Genomic DNA, 20,751 nt, shown 5'->3' on the forward strand with positions numbered 1-20,751 from the left:
TAGTATGATGTTTGTATATATGAAGGTTACCTACTGTAGAAATTTCATGAAGTTCTGATCACTTTAGGTACACCAAAGTGTGAGAAATCCGGAACTGAATTTTGTATGCACGTATTGAAAGTAGTCGGGTTCTGAGTAATGTATCTTTTTAATGAACCGTTGGAATGCTATGATTTTTGAGTGTGTTGTGGAATATTGAGTTGTAAGTGTACCATAAAAATTTAAAGAGGATCAGGTAAGTATTAGTACTTTGCATAATTTGTTAACATGCATAGTTGGACAATCTGAAACTGTGTTTCGGTGAAACAAAATTCCTTTATAGCTATCTTCATAATTTGTTATGTCATCATGCATTAATTGGCTTGCTACTTTGCATGGGTGTCATTGAGAATCACTATCACTTGTTAAGTCATCTTATTTAGACACATACTTCTCTTCTATTCTATATGCCAAAGTTCAATACAGTGGCGTACTTCATTCCGTATTGGCGTGTTTTAGCCAATTCATACGGTGCTTTTGTTGCAAGGAGTTGCTAAGGGATTTTCTTTGATTAACAATTTGGCTAAGTAGCTCTGCGTGTTAGTATTGTGTAATCTAGTATCACATTTTTTTATCATGTTTACATTAGACTGTTTGGTGTTATTACTATCCTTGCTTTGTTAAGTTCTAGTATTAGTCTAAGTACTAATGTAGCTAACATGTCACACCATAGAATGGAAAAATCCAGCCAACCTGCTGAAAACAATAAGAAGAAAAAGAATGTTAGGAAGAATAAGAATACGGAACCAGAAACGGGAGTGACTACGAATCACAAACAATGGACAACTCGAGAGACTGAGAAATTATTGGAACTGTTGGTAGAAGCTACACTTGAGAAGAAGAAAGACACTAGTGGATGTTCGTGAACAAAGGGAGTTAGAATTTTATGGAGACCGTTAAATTGAAGGGAAAAAAATTATCTCGTTGCACAAAATAACATACTATTGATACATAAATGTGATCATTTTCATTTATTTTTTTCTTTTAATTAAAGATCAATGTTATTTGCAAATAAGGGTTTATTGTTTCTTAAAAGAGAATGAGTTAGGAGTGAACTCTCTCAAACTCCCCCAAACTCCCTCTAATAAACTCTCCCAAACTCCCTACACTCCCCCAAACTCCCTGAACTCAAAAACACAAAACTCTCCTAAACTCCCTACATTCTCTCAAACTCTCTCAAAATCCCTGAGATTTAAAATACACTCTAACTCCCCCGAAATCGCTCGAGGACTAACCCCCTGTTCTCCTCTTTCCTTTTTCCTTCTTGACTAAAATTATTGAGCCCCAATTTTTCTTTCATTTCCCACCCAAATTAGAGAAATAAGCTTCACAGAAATGTCGTCGACCCTAAACTAAACCCTAACAATTCCAATTTACCCCATAACCAATCTTGAAAAATCCCCAATTCCCCCCAAATGTATCGCATTAGTCGTTTATTGTTACAATCTAGAAGACTTGTACACACAGCATCTCATAATCCACCAAGTGAAGCATTGAAGAAAACAATATCAGAAATGAGGAAAACGAAGAATATGAATCACCGTAATAAAAAGAACGAGTTTTTAGTTGATGTACCAGAATCAATGGCTTATTTAGATACACTTAAAATGCCTGTGGTTCTTACTGCTGTTGCAGTTGCTCTGTTCGCTAAAGTTCTCATGATGGTATGTAATGCCCTTTCTGTGAAGAATTTATTAAGTTTTTGCTGTTTTGAATTTTGTTGCCAACTCTTTGTAGAACAGCATCAGTCATGTATGCCCCTATGCTCAAAACTTAACAAAAATTTATGAAGTTGTAGTCTTTTGACCTGTTGAAGTTGAAATTATAGCCAATGTATCGTAGAGCATCATTAGTTAACCATTTAGTTGTATTTGTATGTTGCAGGCGTTGCGCTTGATGCATTGTTGTTGATATTATGTACTATATGAAGTTGATAGGTGTTGAGTATTTAAGATTGTAGATATGTGCCTTAGCCTGTTATAAACCAAGTCATTGATATTTTGTCCTTAGACCCCTTTGAATGTGAAAGAGCACCAGGATAATGAATCTTCTTGATAATTTTTGAAGACTATGAAGTTATATTGTAGGTATGACTTATTGAATTTGAATTCTTTAGGCAATGCCTTCGTAGAACAACATCATTTAACCATTTAGTCGTATATTTATGTTGCACTTTGTTGCATTGTTGTTGTCATGTCTATTGAAGTTGATATGTGATTGAAAATATAAGATTGTGGATTGGCTTAGTTTGTATAAGAAAGTAATAAACCAAGATATTTGTTGTTCGACCCCTTGTAATGGGATAATGAGTCTTCTAGACATCCTAGAAGGGCACATCATATTTGTTAGAAGTCAATAGCTAGATACCTCTAGCGTCTGTATCAACAGGGAACATTATGTTGAAGATAAACTGTATAATGAAAACTCTCCGGAGTTAAGGTCTTAAGTTCCTTAATTGGAGTGGAATTTAGTAAAAGCACTGTGGAGTTGATAGGTGATTTAAAGTAAACGAATGTGGATACGTTAGGCTTAATTTGTAAAGCAAGTAGTGAACTTGGTCCTCTGTTTGTCGACCCTTGTGGAAGATCAATGAATAGTGAGTCTTCTAGACACAAATGAAGCCAGTATTGATTCTATCCGAAAATAGTAGCTAGACACTAGAGGTTGAAAACTCCCTCAAATTAAGCTTTAAAGTTTCATAAAATGGAGTGAGATTTAGGAAAAGCAACATGTTATTATTAAAGGGTAAGTCTGGAACTTCGGGAAGAGAAAATGGCATTTACCACCTTACATCTGTACGCACTTCTTCACTGTATATTGGTGGAAGAAATCTTTAGTGCTCTTTATGAGCAACTCTAGCTTATTTTTCGTCTCCTCCTTTGTGTATTGCTTTGAATGAAGATCCATTTTAGGACTGTACCTTTAACATCTCTGTTGATCTTCTTTTTCGGCAGTATGATGAATCAAAATCTCAAGAGAGGATTGAGCGCAAAATTAGGAATGCTCCTGAAGGTCAGGGGACAGTTAGGATGCTTAGTCCTGAAGAATGGGAGGAAATCCAAGAAGTGAGGCCAAGAACTCCTTTTGAATCCAAGCTTGCTCGCCCAAATGCACACTTAAGAACAGATGAGCCACTTCGTTTGGTGAGTCATTTGTACAACTTTGTTTGATAAGTCCAAACTCCAGCACGTTAACACTGACATGTTCATTGTTATTATTTTGAGTTCCTTATATTTGTGAAAGTATGGAAATGATCTTTAGATCTATGACCAGTAGTTTGTTGGCAGTCACACAAAGTTGGTTACGTTTTCATCATAACTTCAAACTTGTTCATAATGTCTCTAGCCCTACAGAGTACAGATTGGTCCATTGGCAGGTTGACTCACTAGCGTGCACTTTTCTTATGTATGCTTGAAACACTGAAAGTTCCAAAGTCTTATAATTAAGTAATTATTGAAACAGTAGGGATTATCATGACCGCTGTTCTTAGTTCTTATCTATAAGCTCTTGCCAAATATCAACAACTTTCGCTGACTGTTCTTGTCATTGTCAATGCGAGCTTGTATTTCTCTGCAATTACACAATTTCAGGATAAATGTAAAGCACTGGAAGTAAGAGTTAAAACCAACATGATATTAGTGGAAATCAGTTTTCAATTTTAAAAAATTAGATTTAGAGTTCTCTACAACCTTGGAGGTGCACAGGGATACTCTCCGAGGAAACTCCGACTCAGAGAGCTTCCTGATGAAGCAGAAAAGAATAACTTGTAGTGATCCAAGTAGCAATTATGGCAAGCCTCTATTAATGGCCTCTAGGGCTATCCTCACTGCACTACCTATTTTATTGTTAAGCTGCCCAGCTTCCGGTAATCAAACTAAATAATTTTCTCTCACTCTCATCCTCCTATCTTGCAAAGTAGGTCAGTTCACTAGAAATCATTTGTAATTAGAATGTTTGGTTCTCCTTCATGGACATAAATATTGTAGTTTTCTGCAGCAAGATCCAGATAAAGTAGAATAATGAAATTAAACCCTTCACTGTGGTGCAACATCTGGCCCTCCTCTCTCTTTTCAGTATTCTGATTATGTTCACGTCAAGGGAAACTTGTTGCGCGAGTTCTTGATGTTTTGAAGTGGAAGCTAGGGTTCAGGGTTAGTGTACTTGAGTTGTTTATTATGTCTTTGGATTTTGATGCGAAGCAAATGTTGCAGAAGTTGCTTGCTAGTATCATTTCGGAAATAACAAATGCTTAGCGCCCAATGATCACGTTCTTGTACTATGACATGGTCATTTATTTTTTGTGCCCCAGAGAACAAATATGGTATACTTATATGGTGATGTGCAGGGGGATGTTAAGGATTGGGGAATCGATGTGCTCACAGATGCACTTACTAGAGTAGAAGAAAGCGTCAGACACGGTGCCAAATAATCATTTCGATTTCTAACTACAACAAATGAATGCAAATTTCCAATTCCTGATGGAGCATTGAGGACTCGAGCATGTTAGGCCTCACGTTGATCAAAGTTTTGCGTTGAAGCATTGAGTTCCTTATGGTCATATGAAGCAACAGGATGATGGATCAGATGGTTAGTATACATACTGAAGAATTGTAGTACACCTCTTATTGCATACTATAAAGAGCAGTATGGTCAATCTGAACTTTATTCTCTTATTTTCTGGAGGAGCTCCTTTATGCTGCATAAGTTTCAGTATTTCCTTTGGCTGTGTTTCACGAGCAAATGATTGGTGCTGGCTATGTGTGGCAACCTGGTTTTGGATGACAGATACCAGAGTGATGCTCATGGGGCTAGTCTTATTTCTTGTTTTTCTTTTTACCCATGGTGCTTTGTATAGAGTTGCCTTACTGTGGTTTTGGGGCGGAAATTACTTTTGTGATCCCTTTTCTATTTGTTATACTGATAGATTTTGTAATGGAAACGTGGAGAGTGGTAAGCATACTCTTTGCTGGGTGCATTTGCTCTTATCATATGTTGTATTCGTCTGCATTTTTCTTGAGATTCTTGTTTACAAAGTACAAACTAATAGCAGCAGGCAGCTTGGAGAAAATACTGATTCAGATCATAGAATACACCATGATGTTCAGGTGACTCCATTTGTAGCCCCATATAATAGTTGAAATAGTTCATGTTTTCTCTACATTTGAAGACTACATGGGCAGACCATAGATGAACCAAGAAGTCCCGCTAAGGAACACAAACAATGACAAGAAAAATGGCATGGATTTTCCACACTCCTTGTTATATAATCACAGCAACGCTGCAAAGACATCGTTTTGTGAAGTTGAGCAGAGCTAATCAAAATGATGTGGTTGTATCCTGCTTGGTGGTTAGGAAATGCAGGCCCAAGCCCCAAGGATCTGTCAGTGGAGCAGAGCTAACATTTTGGTAATTTCTTACCTTCACTTATGTCGGTAAATCGGGTTCATCCATCTTCTGGATACCAGATATATTATTTTGGATATATCCATATTATTGGATAATTCTTTTTACAATATTAGTATATATCTAAAGTAACAAAAGTTGGGATATATTTAATGAAGATTTGGCAAAAGTAAATTTCTTTAAAACTGTGATTCACCCTATCAGGGTAAAGAATAAGTCATATCTAGGCTTTCTTAATGCCCCTGATCTTATGTACATTTTTCAGCATTTCAAATTTTAAAGACTCTTGATTAACCAATAGAATATACTACAAATCATAGCTTGGCTAATACGTAACTTCAAAAATAGATTTGAGGGAATAAGGACTTGGGATAATTAGTTACTTGAAAACTCATAATACAGCTAATATAATCTGAAACAGTTACAACTCAGTTAATAATTATATACCACGTTAGTAGGAGTGTAGAATCTATCTAATATATCTGTTTATCCGAATCTTAATATTTGTTTTTATCCAAATCCAGTGAAGGTCTCATTATATCGATATAAATAGACACTCTAATTCACCTCATCAGCCTACGTTAGATCTAGCTAGGGAACGAGAGAAAGTTATACACAGTAAAATTTTATTGCTTTTGTTTATCATCAGCAATGGCGGGCGGAGACTTTGCTGCTTCCGCAGGAGGGAATAAAGAATACCCTGGAAATCTTACGGGTTATGTTTTTTTCACTTGTTTAATTGCTGCTTGTGGTGGTCTCATATTCCGATACGATATCGGTATCTCTGGTAAGTTTTTCTGGTTTCTAATCCATATGTTTTTGATATATATGTTTGATTCTCTTTTCTTTTATATGTTTTCATAACTGCACTGAATATGATTTACTATATATGTGTATAGGTGGATATTAAGGAAAGTGATATATTAGGAAATGTCGTAATACTTTCCAAGACCGTAATGGTCAATCTATGGAAAGTATTGTCCATGTAAGTCACTAATTTGAGACCGACAAGGTAAGTGATATATTAGGAAAGTGTGGTAATATATTAGGAAAGGATTGTCCATGTAAGTCATGAATTTGAGACTTATAAGGAAAGTCTCAAATCCGGGTCTTAGGAATGTTTTAAGTCTCAAGTTATCGGTCTGTATAAAACTCTATGGAATACTATGAATAAAGATAAGAAAAGAATTTACCAAAGATTTAACATGGCATCACGAGCCAGTTGAAAACCGAAAAAAAATCATCATTAAGAATGGGTGGTGATGGAGAATCAAGCAAAGACAAGAATATAGATTATAATACGCATAAGAAGAATCCAGTATATCACCTAGGATCAAGTGATGGTCCAGGTATAATTATCACACCGGTTGTTCTAAAAGGACATAACTATGATGAATGGGCTAGAGCCATAAGAAGATCATTAATAGCTAAGAGGAAGTTTGGTTTCATTGATGGAACAATCCAAGAACCTAAAGAAAGTGAACAGTTGGAAGAATGGGTGGCAATTCAGTCAATGCTTGTCTCTTGGATCAGCAACACATTGGAGCCATCACTCAGATCGAGTTTGGGAGACTATGATAATGCCAACTTATTATGGAACCACTTGAAGAGACGGTTTTGTGTTGTAAGTGGAACACGGACATGCCAGCTAAAGACATCTTTAAGTGAGTGTAAACAAAAGCAAACAGAAAGTGTGGCTGCTTATTTTGGAAGATTGAATAAGATATGGGATGAGATGATCACGTATATGAAGGTACCAACGTGTAAGTGTGGCAAGTGCGAGTGTGATATTGCAACACAGGTTAGTACTTTGAGAGAAGAAGATTTACTACATTATTTCTTAATTGGAATAGATGTTGTCTATGGTTCCTTGCGTGAACAATTGCTGGCAAGAGATCCACTGCCTTCAATAGATGTAGCATATCAAACAATGATAAACTCGGAGCGTCTCAGAAGAGGAGATGTAGCTGCCACACCGGAAGTTCATGACAATGTGATGGCGTTCAAGGTACAATCTGATCAACGTACTTTCAATAACACTTATGATCCTAATAAATATTGCAAGCACTGTAGCAGACAAGGACACTCGGATGAAGGTTGTTTTCAGCTTATTGGATACCCTGAATGGTGGGGAGATAAACCTAGAAGTGGAAGAGGATATGGTCGAGGTGGAAGAACCGGTGGTAGAGGTCGTGGTGGATTTGCAAATGGCAGAGGAGGTAGAGGACAAGGAACGAGCAATCAAGTTCGAGCACATAATCTAAATATATCAGAGACAAAGCAGTCAAATGGTGCATATTCATCAGACGGCTCAGATTTGATGGGAGTAACCGCAACACAACTCAGACAGGTGCTTGAGTTTTTGAATGCAAAGAAAAATACGTCCCAACTTCAAGGTAAGCAAACTAAACCAAATTGGATTATTGACACGGGAGCTACAAATCATGTCACGTGTAGAAGAGATGACATGATTGATGTGAAAGATATTGTGAAGTGTACTGTTGGACTCCCAGATGGAAATATGCACAATCTGAGAAAATAGGGACTATTATTCTGCAGGGCGGTTTGAGACTTGATAATGTGCTTTATGTGCCTCAAATAACTTGTAACCTAATTTCAGTCACACAACTTATTGATGAATTAGTATGTACGGTACAATGTACTAACAGTTTATGTCTTATACAGGACCGGTTGACGAGGAAGGTGATTGGAATGGGTGAACGACAAGGTGGACTGTATATTTTCTGTGGTGTGCCTCAAGTTGAAGTTATGGCAGTCAGTGGAGAATCATACGAGCTGTGGCATCGACGAATGGGACATCCATCAGAAAAAGTATTGCAAAGGTTGCCGGGTGTGAGTAGATTGAAGAAGCATAATGAAGTTTGTGACATTTGCCCAAGAGCGAAACAACATAGGAGTAGTTTGCTAGTAGTCTAAGTAAATCCAGTTGTATTTTTGAGTTGATTCATATAGATTTATGGGGTCCTTATAGGGCTACATCGTCTTGTGGAGCACAATATTTTTTAACAATAGTAGATGATTTTTCAAGAGGTGTGTGGATTCATTTACTTCAAAATAAAACGGCAGTTGAACGAACGTTTCTTGATTTCATTGCTCTTGTGAAACGACAATTTGATAAAGATATCAAAATTGTTAGAAGTGATAATGGTACCGAGTTTAATTCATTGCGTGGATATTTTAAGACTAATGGGATAGTTTTTGAAACATCGTGTGTAGGCACTCCGCAACAAAATGGAAGAGTGGAGAGAAAGCATCAACATATATTGAATGTGGCAAGGGCTTTGAGATTTCAAGCCAACTTGCCAATACGGTTTTGGGGAGAATGCGCATTGACAGCTGCGTATTTGATTAATCGTACTCCTACACCTATTCTGGAAAATAAAACGCCGTATGAAATATTGTTTGGAAAGCAACCTCCGTATAATCAGTTGAAAGTGTTTGGATGCCTGTGTTATGTGCATGATCAAAGTAATAAAGGGGATAAATTTGCAAGTAGAGGAAGGAGGTGTGTTTTTCTTGGATATCCGTTTGGTAAAAAGGCATGGCAAGTATATGACTTGGATGAAAGAAAATTCTAGTGTCAAGAGACGTCCAGTTTTGTGAGAATAGTTTCCCATATAAGAATGAAACATCTGTGTTGCAGCAGCCAACAGTTTCGACTCGCACAGAGTGATCAGCCTGGTCATTCTATTGAGACCGAGGTGACTGGTGTATCAGCTGAGACTGATCAGTTGAATCCAGTTGAATGGTGATGATGGATGTAACAGCACAGCAGGAGAAAGTGTGGCAGTACCAGCGTAACAGCAACAGCAGGAGACGCTGTAGGCATACCAGGCGTAACAGCACAGCAGGAGACGCTGTAGGCATACCAGGCGTAACTGCGACAACAGAGAAGGTGTAGCAGTTCAAGATGTGACTGCGACAACAGGAGAAGGTGTAGCAGTTCAAGATGTGACTGCGACGAAGAGAACGTGTAGCAGTTCAAGAGAGATCTGCTGAACTTAGGTCCGGGCATTGATGTTGCAGTAGAAGGTGATATGGGTAAAGGAAAGCGTACGAAAATTCCATCGAGTAGGCTTAAGGGATTTGTGACGCACACCATAGAGAAAATAGTCCATCTCATCTTCATCATCACAATCATCTCCTCAGGTACGCCGTATCCTTTGACATATTATGTTAGTTGTGATAAATTTTCTACACCGTATAAGAAATTTCTTGCAGCTATAACTGCGGTTCTGCACCTCGCAACTTTAAAGAAGCAATGAAACATCCAGGATGGCGGAAAGCCATGGAAGAAGAAATACGAGCACTAGAAGAACAAGATACCTGGGTTTTGCAAGAATTGCCGGAGGGCAAGAGAGCACTAGGAAGTAAATGGATATATACAGAGAAGTATGATGAAAATGGGAATTTGGTTCGTTAAAAGCAAGATTGGTGATCTTTGGAAATCATCAGGTGGAAGGCTTAGATTACAAAGAGACCTTTGCACCTGTAGCAAAAATGACAACAGTGCGCACTTTTCTAGCTGTTGCAGCTGTTAAAAATTGGGAAGTACATCAGATGGATGTACACAATGCGTTTCTACATGGAGATTTGGAGGAAGAGGTGTATATGAAAATACCACCTGGATTTGCGAAAGGTAATCCTAATATGGTATGTAGAATGAAGAAATCGTTGTATGGTTTGAAACAGGCTCCACGTTGTTGGTTTGCAAAACTATCAACAGCTTTGAAGAATTATGGTTTTCGGCAATCTTATTCAGACTATTCTCTCTTCACTATGATCAAAGGAAAGATGCAACTAAATGTTTTGGTGTATGTGGATGATTTGATTGTTGCAGGAAATAATATAGTGGAGCTAAATAAATTTAAAACATATTTGGGACAGTGTTTCAAGATGAAAGATTTGGGAAAATTAAAATATTTTCTGGGCTTGGAGATAGCTCGCAGTAAGCAAGGCATTTATGTTTGTCAACGGAAATATGCATTAGACATTATTATGGAGGCGGGGTTATTAGGAGCAAAACCAGCAGAGTTTCCAATGGAAACTAATCATCGTCTAGCTTTGGCAACAGGGCCGTTACTGAGTGATGCAGAAAGGTATCGACGACTGATCGGAAGATTGATTTATCTGGATGTGACTAGACCGGATCTAGCTTATTCTGTGCATATTTTTTCACAGTTTATGCAGCATCCAAGACAAGAACATTGGGAAGCTGCACTTCGGGTAGTTAGATATTTGAAAAAGAATCCTGGGCAAGGAATTTTGTTGCGCTCTGATAGTAGTCTAAGTTTAAAAGGCTGGTGTGATTCAGATTGGGCAAGCTGTCCTTTGACTAGACGATCGTTGACAGGATGGTTTGTGCTTCTTGGAGATTCACCAGTGTCTTGGAAGACCAAAAAGCAGTACACAGTTTCTCGGAGTTCAGCTGAAGCAGAATACAGATCTATGGCTGCAGCTACTTGTGAATTGAAGTGGTTGAAGCAATTACTAAGTGATTTGGGAGTTTGTCATACTCAAGGAATAAGTCTTCTTTGTGATAGTCAGTCGGCATTGTATATTGCTCAGAATCCCGTTTTTCATGAAAGAACTAAACATATTGAAGTGGATTGTCATCTCATCAGGGATGCGATAGTACAGAAAATTATTTCTCCCTCTTATACGCCTACGGGGTTGCAGTTGGCGGATATCTTCACCAAATCATTAGGCCGAGTTCAGTTTCAAGGTCTTTTGTCCAAGATGGGCATTTGTGACCTGCATGCTCCGTCTTGAGGGGGGTATTAAGGAAAGTGATATATTAGGAAATGTCGTAATACTTTCCAAGACCGTAATGGTCAGTCTATGGAAAGTATTGTCCATGTAAGTCACTAATTTGAGACCGATAAGGTAAGTGATATATTAGGAAAGTGTGGTAATATATTAGGAAAGGATTGTCCATGTAAGTCATGAATTTGAGACTTATAAGGAAAGTCTCAAATCCGGGTCTTAGGAATGTTTTAAGTCTCAAGTTATCGGTCATGTATAAAACTCTATGGAATACTATGAATAAAGATAAGAAAAGAATTTACCAAAGATTTAACAGTGGAGTTACGGCTATGACACCATTCCTGAAGGAGTTTTTCCCGAAAGTTTACAGACAACAAAGTGGTGCTGAATCGGCCAACCAGTACTGTAAATTTAACAGCATACCGTTAACACTATTTACATCATCTTTGTATTTAGCAGCTCTGGTAGCATCAGTTTGTGCCTCCACTATAACTAAGAAGTTCGGACGCAAAATCACAATGTTTTTTGGAGGTTTAGTTTTTCTTATTGGTGCTGCCATCAACGGTGCTGCTATGAATATTCCGATGCTTATAGCCGGACGTATGTTGCTCGGTATCGGTGTTGGTTTTGCTAATCAGGTAACGTTTGTATGTGTAACTATGGTACTTGCACCACGGTATAGTGTTAACATTGGTTTGTTTATTTTGATTTACAGTCTGTGCCGCTATATCTTTCAGAGATGGCACCATATAAATACAGAGGAGCACTCAATAGTTCCTTCCAGTTGATGATTACGGTTGGTATATTCGCAGCAGATTTTCTAAATTACTTTACGGCCAAGATGTCTAATGGTCAAGGATGGAGAGTAAGTTTGGTCTAGCCGGTGTACCTGCAATTATAATGACAGTTGGTGCAATTATATCCCATTCTTGGTATTAATGTGGTTATGTTTTACGCTCCGGTTCTCTTTTAGACAATCGGGTTTGGTGAATCCGCCTCACTTATGTCTGCTGTGATTACTGGTCTGGTTAATATGGTTGCTACATCTGTCGCTATCTATCTTGTGGACAAAAAGGGAAGAAGGTTTTTGTTTCTTGAGGGTGGTTGTCAAATGTTTATCTTTCAGGTACCTCCTCTTTTCTTCTCCATATTTTTTTATGAACAAGCCTAGTTTACTGAATCGTAAATGTTAATGTTTCAGATGCTCGTGGCTATTTTGATATGGATTAAATTCGGAACAGACGGCATTGGAACAATACCTAAAGGGTATGCGGGCTTCCTTGTTGTCTGCATTTGTATTTTTGTGGCAGGATTTGCTTGGTCCTGGGGTCCTCTAGGATGGTTAGTACCTAGTGAGATATACCCACTTGAGATCAGATCAGCAGCTCAAAGTATCACTGTTGTGGTAAATATGTTATGCACATTCATAGTTGCTCAGATTTTCTTGAGCATGTTATGCACTATGAAGTTCGGATTGTTCTTCTTTTTCGGAGGTTTTGAGGCTATCATGACTGTTTTCGTCTACTTCTTTTCACCTGAGACCAAAGGATTCCAATCGAAGAAATGTCTCGAGTGTGGAAAAATCACTGGTATTGGGGAAGATTTATTCCTCAAGATGTTGAGCTGGAGAACAAGCGCAAATCTTTGGAACCTTGAAGGAAGGACACCGGATTCAGTGAAGAGTAGTTTTTTTGCGCAAATCTTTGGAACCTTGAAGAAAGGACACCGGATTCAGTGACGAGTAGTTTTTTTTTTGTTTTCGTATCGGTTAGTTTTATTTCATAGAAATTTTTTTTTTGTTAGCTTTACTTGGCCAATTTTCCCTTTTAATACCTTTTCTTTTTACAAAAATATATTGTCTTAAATTTAGAGGCTGTTGGATGGTACTTAAAAGTTTAGTTATATGTGAAAATGCGCATGGCTTTTTTCTGAATCAAGTGCAACTATTGAATGCGTCTTCTAAAATTGACTCTTATCCCCAATTTGCTATTACTAAGATTTTTAATTTAACTACCACTTGAAAGGCATCCGCCATGGGTTTTGACTGTACAAGTCTAGTCTATAATGGTAGAGAATTCTAACAATTTCATGCTGTATTACTTATTTACTTTGCTTCACTTATCTCCATCTCAGGCGCTAACACTGTTGCGCATTAATGGTAGAGAATTCTAGAGTAAAACATTTCAGTAATTTTACTGTTTTATCATTCTTACTGTTTCGGCTAAATCCTCTTTTTTTTTTCCACACAAAACTGGTCAATTAACCCAATAACAACAATTCCTAGGTGAAATAAAATTTGATACTGTTTAAATGGACGAGAATGTAAACACAGCGAAGATGTAAACAGTTTTCATCCTACCCATTTTCAAATACTTTTTCTTAGTTTTGATTTCACCCTCGCTATTTTTTAAGTGTCCATTTCACCCATTTTAAATTGTACTCGTCCATTAGAACCATGTTAAAATATTTGCACAATTGATCCAATTTCCATTTTTTTTCTCGGAAATACGTTAATTAAACGTAGTTAGCTAATTAGGTTAATCACCTGCTTAGCATCATGTTCTACAAACACTTCGTTACCTAGAAATAGCACTCTCTCCTCATATTGTCGAGTAGGAGATACAAAGAGAGTTACTAATTCATGCAAATATGACAGCCACACTTGCCTTAGGGGATTACAATCAAGCATACGAAAATAGGAAATAATATCTACATTGTTACATAGCATTTTGTTCTTGGACTGATGTTGGAGTTGTCTCCACTGGTTCCGGATTTCCTTTACTACTTGTTTATCATCTATTTGAAGGTTACAACATCTATCATTGTTTGCCTTTGTCCATATCATTGCCGCCATTGCTCCCATAGTGATCCCTTATTTCCTTGCTGCTACCCTGCATGTGAAGATTCTTCTGTCCTTGATGTTGCCCCGTTCATCTGTAAGTAAATTTATAACCACAACCTCAGAGGATTGATTTACAAGATGATAGTAGCTTGTGATAGTTGTTTTTGGGTTGTTTTTGTTGTCTCCTCCAGAAGCAGTTGGGTGGGTGTTGGATTTCTGTTTAGGCTTTTGGGGTGTTGGTGTATGGATTTGGTTTGAATATGTTGCAGTGTTTCATTGATTGTTGTAGTACGGTTGGTTGGAACATTCTGGAAGCATTTTTTACACCTTGCTTTCCACATTATCGAGCATACTATTGACATAGTTTCCACTCTTTTGTTGAAGTCTCTCTTATCAGTTCTACCCCTATTGAACCAAGACTCTATCCAAACTCTAATGTTAACATTATTCGCCATAGGAATTCTACAACCTAGACCAAACCAGACAACACTACTAAAGTGGCAGTGTAACATTACATGGTCAATAGTATCATCATATGAATCACAAAAGCAACATTTCGAGGGAATTTCAGCATTCCATCTACTTAATTTGGCCATAACCGGGAGAATATCATTGTAACATTTCCAAATAAAGAGTTGTATCCTAGGGATAGCCTCTATCTTCCAGATTTTGTCCCATATAGGGTTATAAGGAGTAGATGCACTGGCTTGGTCAGTGGGGGAATTGATGCCCTCATATGCAGTGTTGACAGTCAAAATGCCATTGTTGGTATGTGGCCAAATCAATTTGACAGGTTGCAAGCGAGTTTTTTGGAGGTCTATGGTAATGATATTCTTAACAACTTATGGCTTGAAAACTTGGTGTAGAAAGTTAGGTTCCATCTTTTGGATTGTTCATCGAACACATCATTGACCAATTTTAGAGTGTTTTGGATTATGGATTTCGTGTCTTCAATAGTGAGCTGGTTCGGGTGATTCATAGGGATCCATTTGTGGTCCCATGGGCGAACCTGAGTACCCGTTCCTATTTTCCAATAGCTCCATTTTCTTTTTACCAATTCCATTCCACTGTGGAGGCCTTTCCATAGCCAGGAGCTTGTCGGGCTGGGCTTTTCAAGGCAAAGAGGATAGGAGTTTTTGAAGTATTTTTCCTTTAGAATTTTGGAGGACAATTTTTCTGGGTTTTGGACCATTCTCCAAGAAGTTTTTTCCAACATAGCCTTGTTGAATTTACTAAAATTTTTGAACCCTAGACCTCCATGGATTTTCTTCCTACAGAAGTTGGTCCATGCTTTAAAGCATGTTCCCCTAGAGTTAGATTTTTTGTGTCCCCACCAAAAGGCTCTATTGTGACTATCCATAATTTCTGTGATTGCTTTTAGGACTACAAAGCAAGACATTTGATAAGTTGCCATTGAGTCGGCCACATGTTTTATCATAACTCCCTCTCCCGCACCTGAGAGAAGTTTACTAGTCCATCCGGCTAGCCTTCGGTTATGATTTTCAGATATAGATCGGAAGCAAACAATTTTAGATCTGTGAGTGAACAAAGGTACTCCTAGATATTTATCCTCCAGTTTTATTCTCCCCACCTTCAGTATATCTATCATTTTTTGAGCATTCTCGTCAGAATTTTTTTTTCCAAAAAAGATTCCTGATTTTTCATAATTTATTAATTGGCCTGAAGCCTTACTAAAGTTTTCAAGCACATTTAGGAGATTTTGGCAATCTTTCTGAGTAGTTTTGGTAAAGATCAAGCAATTATCATCGGAAAGGAGGTGTGATATTGAGATCGGCATTTTGGAAAAAGTGACTCCATTAATCAGTTTCTTCTCTTCCACATTCATTAGGACTCTCGAAATACTTTCCATACATATAATGAACATATATGGGGACAGTGGGTCCCTTTGTCCGATTCCCCTAGTTAGCTTAAAAAAACTTGTAGGAGAGCCACTGATTAACACGGAGCAAGTTGTTGTACTAATAGATTGGAGTATCAACACAATCCAATCCTTATTGAATCCCAATCTTTCCATAATTTGCGTCAGAAAACTCCATTCTACCCTATCAAAAGCTTTTGACATATCCAATTTAAGGCCCATGTAACCATTTTTAATTTTCTTAGTTCCCATAGTATGGATAACCTCATGGGCTATTATGATATTGTCCGCTATCTTCCTGCCAGGGGAAAAAGTCGATTGATACAGAGAAATGAATTTATCAAGAAAAGGCTTTATTATGTTTGCAAGCAGTTTCAAAATAATTTTGTATATGGTGTTACAGAGGGATATTGGCCGGAAATCAGCGGGGAGTTTCTGGAACCAATTTAGAATAAATTTGGATTCAAAAAACTGTTGAATCATTTGTGTAACATCATCTTTTATTAAAGAACCAATTTTTGTGGTAGAAGCTAGCAGGGAAACCATTAGGACCGGGAGACTTATTGGGGTGCATATCAAAGACAATTAATTTGATTTCTAATTCAAATGAGATACAAAGACGTTTGGTATTATCCGATTCAGAAATGCAGCTGGGAATAAGATCCAAGATTTGATTTCGGTTATTAGGGTTGAGGTACTGGCCACAGTAGCAAAGTGATTAAGAAAAGTTTCAACTATCTGCTCTCTTTAACGACACCATTCTCCATTCTCTTTTTCACCGCTTCTATCCTTAGCTTTCTTGCCTTATAAGTAGCCGAGGTATGGAAGTATCCCGTGTTTTTGTACCCAAGATGGATATTATTATCAGTATCCTTTATTTTCCAAAAGGCTTCTTCAAAGTCATACCAATTCAAAAGATCTGATTCGATTTGTTTGATACGGGGATTATTTTCAGGCATTTTGAGACTATTTTTTGGCATGTGCCAGAGTTTGGTTTAGGTTTTTAATATTATGTTGTATATTACCAAAATACTCTCTATTCCAAATTTTAATCTCTATTTTTAAGATTTTAGTCTAGAGACAAGCTTAAAAGCCTGCGACCCATCTACCTCTATATATCATGCCTTAGCTATGATGTCAAAACAAGAGAGATCTTCCATATAGATGCCAAAAAATTTGAACGACTTTGCTCCATCTTTCCAACAAGGAGATGTACGAATGAGGAGAGGATTGTGGTCGGACCCTGAGGGAGCTAAATGATAAGCCATAGCTCGGGGGAAGAAATCAAATTAAGACGAATTTGTTAGTACTCTATCAAGCCTATCTTCTATGAATTCTAGCCCACTTCTCTTATTGGACCAGGTGAATGGGTATCCTAAGAAACCCAAGTCCAATAAACCCGATTGATTTATTAGTTGAGAGAAGAAAGTCGCCTCAATTGGATCTATCTTCTTCCCACCTCTTTTTTCACTTTCTGTTAGCACAAAATTCAGATCTCCTAGCACTAACCATGGGATTTCAACTGTTCTAGATAATTCATTAAAGTAAGTCCAACTAGCATGCTTTCTAACCTTATATGCAAGCCATAAACTGCAGACAACATCCAATCAAAGTTTCTAGTTTTATCCGTAATTAAGGCATCGATTTGGTTATCAGAACTATGAAGAAGTTGGAGAGAAATCTTAGAAGACCAAGCAAGAACCATTCCTCCCTCTGTACCAACCATCCCAGTGGGATATACAACAATCATATCCAGGTATTGAAGTTTTTTTTATTATGGGGATGCTGTAGTTTTCATGATGTTTTGTTTCTTGTAGGAAAATCAAATCTGGGTTGTGTTTGGAAATCAGATTTTTGAAATGAGATATTGAATTTTTATTTAATCCTTGACAGTTCCAAGCACGTATGTTAATTGACATGTTGAACCAGTAAGATGAGCATATGAATTTCAGATTTAACCAATATTGAGAATTGAATAAAATTGAGATGATTATAAGACCAGGAGGGTTTAGATTGAGCGTACCTGACTTACCACAGAGCTATTAGTCCCATTGCTTGAGCTAGCAGTTTCTTTGATTACTCCAGAAGTTGTAGTTTTTATCCATTTCTCATCATTTTCCTTTGTGCAGCTTTTCTGAGCATCCATCTTCAGCCTTTCTTTGCTAGCCTCTATAACCCTTTCAGAGGTATGAGGAAAAATGGGTGAGGAAATAGAGATGTTTGGAGAAAGATTTTTGCTGGAGGAGATGGTTGAACTTGATGGGAAAGTTTTTGTTGATTGAATTTGGTTTGATAGGGTAGTGATTCTAGTAGTTGGGGTGAGGGGCAATAATCCACCAGTTGGAGCAGGGCAGCTAAAGGTACCATGGAGAGGGTGTTGAGGGGACAAAGTTTTTCCCATGAGATGGTGTGGAATATTGAGGTTAGGATTTAGTTAGAAATCCATTTCGATGACCTTATCGCTTTGTTTTTTCTGTTGTGACTTTGATTGGGTAATCAGAGCCTTCATGATATTTCGTTCCAGGTTGGTCATTAGAAGTTTAGTAGATAGTTTGACAGGGTTTTTTCTAGATTTCTTCTTTTGCTTAATTCTACTTGTATTGTTGCATCTTGCAGGACCAGTAGTTTCCTTGGTCCCCATGGCAGTTGTAAGTTTACTAATTTCTTCCTTCATTTGATCCATTTCTGATTCTGTGATGTCTTCCATAGTGTTTGATGTTCCATCATTGAGAGTTAGAGGAGACAAAACTTGTTTATCTTGATGTTTCATGTGCTCTTCAAATTTGTAGCTTTTCTTTCCAGTCTCTTTGTCCCTTATGAGTGTTGTTTTTCCTTTTACTCCCATGCAGAAAGCAATTTCCTCTATGGGCTGTTGGGATGTCTCTCTTTTGGAGCTCATGTTCTGGGTTGGAGTTTGAGTTTTCCCTTGTATCTTTCTGAGGTTGGCTCTCTTGGTTGGTATTACTCTTTTTTTAAACTGTTCAAAACCTGGAGGAGGTTTTGTGTAGCTGTCCAGAGCAGAAATTTTAAAGCAAGAGCTACTGGTAGTATCAAAACCTAAAGTTGATGGAGGTCCATGGATGAAGCTGAAGTTGCAAATCTCTCTCCCAGTTCCCCTCCTATCCACCTCACTGTCTGATCTCTGCAAATTGGGTGCTGGTAAGGCCTCAATAGCTTCATTTGCATGTCTTTTCGATGTAGAAACATTTCTATCTATCATGGTTTCATGCAGTGAGACCCCTACTTTAAAACTTGGCTGAAGGGGTTCAGCTATCTCAATCTCTGGTACTATTGGGTCTTTTCCTTTATCATTCCTAGTAGATTGCGTCTTATTGTTTTCACCTTTGTATGCAACTATATGGCTCCATGGATTGATTTCATGTCCCACTCATGTGAATGAGTCTGCTATTGCTTCCAGCTGCTCTTCCATAAATCTCGCATCTTCCTCTATCTCCATCTTTACTGCCAGTTGAGGGTCTTGACAATCTTCGATAATGGACTTCATCACACATTTCTTTCGCATGTGGTTCATGATCCGGCATTTCTTGCAGAAGCCGTTTGGAAGTTTCTCGAAGAAGAGGTCGACTCTCAGCTTCTCTGGTTTGCCAATATTGACAAGTATATGATCCCAGGGTCTTTCATTGATGTTTATTTCCACAAGAGCTCGAGGACAGGTTAGAGTAAGTTCGCTTGTATCTGGGTATTCAACCATGAGACATGTAGCCACAATGTTTGTTATGTCATACGGAATTGGTTTTATAGTTAGCTCAGGTGGGAGATTTAGCAGTCGATCCCACATGGTAACTATATCCATACTGGCAGATTCAGGTGGAACACCATAAATATATTCTTGGACCACTAGCAGAAATGGTCCATAGCTCCATAAGTTTCTTTGAAGTGCAGCTTTTACTTCTTGTTGTGCTCTGAGACCAAATGTGAAGATGTTTCTTTCATTTTCTTTCATTACCAAAGTACAAGATGGTGCATACTCTAGGTTCCAGACTTTTTGAACAATCTCTTTTGTTTTTTCTTTGCTAATCTTGAACTCACAGTTGATTTTGGTAAGAATTAGAGTTTTTCTTTTTTTCCTGCCATCCTCTACATTTTTTGCAGTGAGAGTAAATTCCTCGTTTATGTTCATATTGCTATTTAGATTATCATCTAATTCACCTGCCATGAGATTTGATGACATGTTGATGCAGCCAACAGATTGGTTGATAATAAAATCTTTGATTTTCTTGCGCCACTGTATGGATAACATTTTTACCAGAGCAAACAACCATATCCAGAACTCCCACCAATAAAAATTTACTTCCACTTAGACTAGCGGGGAGAAGATAACTGTAGATATGGAACTCAGAGGCCAGTCAACAGCCATAAAAGGCATCAGAGGACAGAGGTGGACAAGCTCTGCCAAAGAGACTAGGTTAGGGGTGGTTGGGGTGTGACTAGGTTAGAGAGATGCTGAGATAGCGGCGGGGAGGAGGGTGGGGAATGAGAATGAGAGTAAAGGCTGAAGAGAAAAGAAAGGTGGGAAGTGACTGTGAGCCGTTGGGGTACAAAGGGGGTTTAAGAAGGTAGATATGGGGGTGAGGTACACAGGCATAAATGCCAGGCCAGGGATAAAATTTAATCTCAAACAGCTGGATAAACCAACACTGTAGAGATTAGAAAAAAGAAATCAAAGGAACCGAGAGAACAAGGAACTGTATGAGCTTGGAGAGGCTAGAACAGCTGACAATGAATACCCTGCAAAAACTGCAAGAATATTAGCACAAATAATGGAGTGAAAGAACTACGA

General features: G+C 37.9%; 1 protein-coding gene, 1 long non-coding RNA gene and 1 pseudogene across 2 annotated transcripts; all 3 read left to right on the forward strand.

Annotated features, from left to right (window-relative positions):
* The first annotated feature begins 1,330 nt into the window (after nucleotides 1-1,330).
* LOC113335026 lies at nucleotides 1,331-5,005 on the forward strand. The gene is made up of 3 exons (XM_026581243.1): nucleotides 1,331-1,703; nucleotides 2,994-3,182; nucleotides 4,385-5,005. Exons 1-3 carry the CDS (start codon nucleotides 1,455-1,457, stop codon nucleotides 4,466-4,468), a joined length of 522 nt encoding a protein of 173 aa, XP_026437028.1. The 5' UTR covers nucleotides 1,331-1,454; the 3' UTR covers nucleotides 4,469-5,005.
* A 1,088-nt stretch (nucleotides 5,006-6,093) lies between these two features.
* Nucleotides 6,094-12,885, forward strand: LOC113334628 (annotated as a pseudogene).
* Nucleotides 12,886-17,397: 4,512 nt separating this feature from the next.
* LOC113334860 lies at nucleotides 17,398-20,046 on the forward strand. The gene is made up of 4 exons (XR_003353005.1): nucleotides 17,398-17,706; nucleotides 18,080-18,474; nucleotides 18,567-18,598; nucleotides 18,800-20,046. It is a non-coding gene; the product is annotated as an uncharacterized LOC113334860 (long non-coding RNA).
* The last annotated feature ends 705 nt before the right edge of the window (nucleotides 20,047-20,751 follow it).

This window comes from Papaver somniferum, unplaced genomic scaffold, assembly GCF_003573695.1.
Source record: "Papaver somniferum cultivar HN1 unplaced genomic scaffold, ASM357369v1 unplaced-scaffold_137, whole genome shotgun sequence".
NCBI classification, from domain to species: domain Eukaryota; kingdom Viridiplantae; phylum Streptophyta; class Magnoliopsida; order Ranunculales; family Papaveraceae; genus Papaver; species Papaver somniferum.